The following is a 5350-nucleotide window of genomic DNA, read 5'->3' as shown; positions in this document are numbered from 1 at the left end:
GTAGAGCCCTTGGCCCTGACTTTGCCCCAAGCCCCCGCACGGCAGGGAGAATGACTGCCCAAATGAGTTCAGGCGGGGGGAGGTAATTGTCCTTGTTAAGTGCCGGCCACTGGTCTGCGTGCAAACTGCAGGCTAATCTAACTCCCACAACAGCCCCATAAAGTGATTCTAGTTGGGCCCATTTAACACGGGGGAAACTGAGGCTCAGAGCTCTGACATAACCTTGCACCATACCCCAGTCTCACACACACGCTTTCTGTTGGTCTGTGGCCATACTGGCTTGCCCTTCTCCAAGACAGATGGATAACCCCACCCTTCAAACAGCCACCACTGGGCAAGCCCACTAGGCACCATGTGTGGCAAGCTGACATTTTACACATGCTATTTCTAATATTTACAAGTGACCAAGTGTGGCTTCTGAAATGTTAGGGGTCTGAGTTTCTTTGTAAAACAGCTTCCAGAGATGAGGGAACTGGGTCCTATAAAGGAGTTAAGTAAATCATTCAAGGTCACATGGGTAGTAAGTGACAGATCAGGAATTTGAACCCATCTGTATGGCTACAGAGGTAACAATCCTTCCATTCTCCCTTTCCATGGCTGTCATGTACAGTTACACAGGTTGCTTACTGTACAAGGACATCCAGTTGAAGGGGTAATCAGGGGATGAAATGCAGCCACAATTCTGTTCACTGAGGTGTGCACCACAGTGCAGTGATGCCTGTCCTTGTCTGCCTGGAGCAACGCTGTGGTAAACTGATTAAAAGTGATCCCAGTGATTCCCTTCTTAGCATCTGGACTCCTTGCTTTGTTCCTTTGCAGCTCTTCTCAGCATGAAGGGAAGTCTAATTCCTCACCCTTTAAATCTGGGCTAGTCTTGTGACTCAGTGAGTCAGTGAAATGGTTCAGTGTGGCACTGTGCTAGTTCAAGTCCAGACGGAGAGACTTTGCACTTGGATCCCAACTACCACCGTGGGCACACGCTTGGGCTAATCTGCTGCAGAATGGTGGCCCAGTCACCCCCGTTTCAGACCAGTCAACAACCAATCAACCACCCAACCTATAAGCAGGACCATCTTAGCCCAGCCAGCCTCCAAGTGACCCCTCACACAGACCCTCAAGCCAGCCCAACCAAGCTCAGGTACACCTGACCAGATCAGGGTAAATGCCCAACTGACTTCTGTAACTGATTTCTGTGGCCCTTAAGGGCTGAACTGTGTTCTTTCAAATCCGTATGTTGCAGACCTAGGCCTCGGTGCAGGGGACCTTATTTGGACATTAGGTCTTTGCAGATATAATTAGTTAAGATGAGGTCATCCTGGAGGAGGGTGGGCCCCTAATCCAGTATGACTGACATCTTTATAAAAAGGGGAAATCTGGACAGAGACACACGCACAGATAACACACCATGCAAAGGCTGGAGTGATGCTGCCATAAGCCAAGAATTCCCAGAAGCTAGAGGAGAGGCTTGGAACACATCCTTCCCTACAGCCTTTAGAGGGAGTAGGGCCCTGCTGATACCTTGATATCAAAAATGCCAGTCGCCAGAACTGTGGGCCAACACATTTCTGTTGTTTAAGACACTAGTCTGTGGAACTCTGTCACGGCAGCCCTAGGAAACAAAGATAGTGCCTTTTCCTAATTCATACAGAGGCACAGTGTGAGCTGGATTCCTTGCCTGCTTCCAGTGTGGCTGCCAATCACGGGTCTCCTCCCAGCCCCCAGGGAGCACAGGACGTGCCCAAGAGTTCCACTACTCCCACCCTAACAGATCTCTGAATCTGGGACAGCTTCTCCCGTGCCTCTCAATGGCTCTGGAGTTCTTGAGGGGAAGGGGTCACAGCCACACACAGCATCGCTCGTCCAGGAACCCAGAGAGAACTCGCAGCCCAGGGCCCCTCCCGGCTGCCCACCTACCTGGGTTGCCGAGGGCCATGGAGTCGTAGATGAGTTTACAGGTCTTGAGCAGGATGGAGATCTTCTTCTCGGGCGAGTAGGCCTTGTGCATGCTGGCGAACTTCTGCAGGATCTTCTCCATGACGGGCACCTCTGGCACGCTGGTGGTCACGCCCAGGTCGGTGGTAGTGGTGGCCAGGATAACCAGCTGGTTATCCTTGAGCTGCTGCAGTGAGCTGTCCTTGCTGTGGATCTCATGCAGGCATGAGTAGATGGCTTCCTTCAGGGGCTTCAGGACACACTTGTACAAGGCAGACTCCACAATGGCTTCTATAGGTGAGTGAGAGCCAGAGGGTGGGGTGAGGAAACCAGCGGCAGGGATCCCGCCCCCAGGTCTTGTTGCCCAACAGTGTGGCTTCCCCATCCCTGGTCCCTGGAAGGACACACTCACAGCCCTGGCAGGTTCGGCCCACAGTTCTGCCAGGTGAGACTGTGTAGTACATTCAACAGAAAGGCACAATGCTAAGGGCACAGGAGCCCTCTGGGACCCATACGTGGTATCCTAATACTTTTCAGAGCTTGGCACAGATTTAACTCTCATAGGGCTGCCTATTCGTATACAATCTGAGAGGGTCCTATTCACATGGGAGTTGTGCAGTCTACAACCTGTGCAACTGTACCTGGAGGGCCTGAGGGCCCAGTAAATGTTTGACATTTAAAAAGTGTCAAATGTCAAATGTAGTAAATGTTTGACATTTAAAAACTGAGTTACTCTTTTTTAAAAATTATATATATGTATATATAATTATTATTACTATTTGGCTGTACCACAAGGTTGGGATCTTTATTTTCCAACCACAAATCAAACCTGTGTCCCCCTGCAGTGGAAGCATGGAGTCTTAACCCCTGGACTGCCAAAGAAATCCCAGTAGAGTTATTCTTAATATGTATTTTTCAATTACGAGATCCATTTGCCTCTAGTCTCAAAAATACAGTATAGCCAAAACCTGATTTCTCATCATTTGCATGGCTACCACCTGGACCTGGGCCGTCATTATCTCTTACCCGACTTATGTTAATAGTCTCTTGCCCTGGCTTCTTTTAGTCCTTTACTCAACATAGCAACAGAGAAGGCAATGGCAACCCACTCCAGTGTTCTTGCCTGGAGAATACCAGGGATGGCGGAGCCTGGTAGGCTGCCGTCTATGGGGTTGCACAGAGTTGGACACGACTGACGCGACTTAACAGCAGCAATAGCAACGGAGCAACCAGCATAATCGTGCTATGCTATGTTTGATCAAGATATTCCAGGGCTCAGAACCCTGTAATTGCCCCAATCCCTGGTGGCTCAGAGGTTACAGCATCTGCCTGCAATGCGGGAGACCCAGGTTCGATCCCTGGGTCAGGAAGATCCCCTGGAGAAGCAAATGGCAACCCACTCCAGTATTCTTGCCTGGAGAATCCCATGGACGGAGGAGCCTGGCAGGCTACAGTCCACGGGCTTGCAAAGAGTCGGACACGACTTCACTTTCTCTCTTTCTTTCATGCACAAAAGAGGCCAAAGTCTTTCCATGGCCCACAAGCCCCTCTGTGCTCTAACCCTGTGACCCTCTCACTCATTACCTTGCCTGCTCCCTGTGTTCAGGCTGCTCCAGCCACCCCGGCCCTCCTGCTATTCTGCCAACCTGCCAGGTTTGCATCTACCTCAGGGTCTTTGCACCTGCTATTCCCTTTGCCTGGAGGAATGCACATGGCTATTTGCATGGCTTATTCCTCCTCTGTTCAAACGCTATCTTATCCAAGAGGCATCCTGATCAGCTAGTAGAGTGAGAACTACTCATCTCTGATCTCACAGCATTCTGCAACATACATGTCATAATTCTTACTCAAAAGATGGATCAACTTAGGCTCTGCTGGTGCAGGTCACAGTTAGTTGGGGGCTGAGCAAGGATTTGAACCCAGGTCAACTTGATACCAAGGCAATGCTCAGCTTTGATTGACAATAGTGAAATATTCTTGGGAAGTCTTTTTGGCTCTACTCAATTTCTGGGGTAGGGTGGTGGGGGTGGTCTCGGCTATTGGCCCTGGTAGCAGAGGTCCCAAGTCCTGTCCCTGTAGAGAGACACCTAAGCTGCCTTATCTCTGGGAGTGAGGGAGGAGCCTCTGTTCTCATGACTGAGTCTCAGCAGAGGTCAGTCCCTGCTATGCATGCTTAGAGTTGGCCCATGTCTGGGCTTGGGGCGGGTTCTGGCTGTCTCGGTCCTCATCCTACAGCCAACCTCTTCTCCTTTGCTTCTCCAGCCTCGCCAACAGGAGAACGCATAGCTGCCCTTGCCTCTCTCACCCCACTGCTGTCTGTCCCTCCAAGTCCTCAGAGCCTCTTCCGCTGGAGGTGTGGTGACTCAGAGGCAGAGACCTGCGGTCAGCTTCCCCACTGCTCCTGGCTCCTGTGTGACCTTGGCCAAGAGCTTTCCCCTTCCAGGGCTTTTCCCCTCATCTGCAAAACAAGAGGTGCCCTCTCAGGTCCCTTATCTCTGAAGCCACCAGGTCTCCTGCGGAGACGGCCTCTGGCCCTCAATAGCCTCACATGTTACTGCTTCTTATGCCACTAATCGCTCCTAGCGACTCGTCTCCCTAATGAAACCAGGAGCATCCTGAAGGTGGGGGCCGGGCCAATCTATCTGGGTCCGTGGGCCGAATTCCGAAGGGAGAGGCAGAACAGTAGAGCGGTTATTCACGGAAAGGGCGGACTGTCTGGGATCATCCCTGGCCCCCGCCCGCTCCCAAGCCCTGCCCGGGACCGACCTAGCTCCTCCTCGGTGTGCAGGGCAGGGTCCACTAGCGCCTTGAGCTCGGTACTCTGCAGCAGGTAGCTCTTGAGCTGGGTCATCATGGTGCGGATTTCCTGCAGCATTTCGGTGCTGGAGGTCTGCTGGGACATCATCTCCAGGCTGTACACTTTGTAGTCCTGCACCAGGTTGCCGAAGTACGAGCCCTTGTCCTGGGCCAGCTCCACCACCTTCTTGTACAGCTTGCGGTTGTTGGACAGGAAGGCGTTGAAGACATTGCTGAAGCTCACGAAGCTCAGCCGGTGGCGCGCCTTGCCCAGGATCATGGACGGCTTCTTCTTCATGCCGGGGCTGCTGAACTGCTCCAGCTCCTCCTCCGTGCTGCTGGTCGAGTAGGAGTCCTGGTCAGCGGCCGAGGCAGGCACGCCCAAGCTGTCCGAGAGGGAGGCCAGGGAGCCCTTGAACTCTGGAGCGCTCTGGGGTCGGGCCCCTGCTGGGGCATGCGGGCTCTGATTACCCCCAGCGGGGGAGGCAGGACCTTGGATCTCTCCCGGCGGGGGACCAGGCGTGGGCTTCTCGGGGGCCTCCCCTGCTGCGGAGAGCTCGGCCGTCTCCTGGGGAGTTGGGAGGACAGAGGCCAGCTGCCGGGAGACCCGTTTCTTCCTGGG

The 5350-nt window shown here is 53.1% G+C and overlaps 1 protein-coding gene across 1 annotated transcript in view; it reads right to left on the bottom strand.

Moving 5' to 3' along the window:
- The window catches only part of RIN3 (Ras and Rab interactor 3), a 120105-nt gene that overhangs the window by 22251 nt on the left and 92504 nt on the right, over positions 1 to 5350 (bottom strand). The window contains exons 7-8 of the mRNA XM_010836202.1: positions 4699 to 5345; positions 1915 to 2223 (exon numbers count right to left, since the gene is read on the bottom strand). Coding sequence (XP_010834504.1) covers positions 1915 to 2223; positions 4699 to 5345 — 956 coding nt within the window. The remainder of the gene's footprint in view (positions 1 to 1914; positions 2224 to 4698; positions 5346 to 5350) is intronic.

This window comes from Bison bison, unplaced genomic scaffold (assembly GCF_000754665.1).
Source record: "Bison bison bison isolate TAMUID 2011002044 unplaced genomic scaffold, Bison_UMD1.0 scf7180017864061, whole genome shotgun sequence".
Lineage (NCBI taxonomy): Eukaryota > Metazoa > Chordata > Mammalia > Artiodactyla > Bovidae > Bison > Bison bison.
Note: the sequence above shows the minus strand (reverse complement) of the source record. Positions and strands in the feature narration are given on the sequence as shown.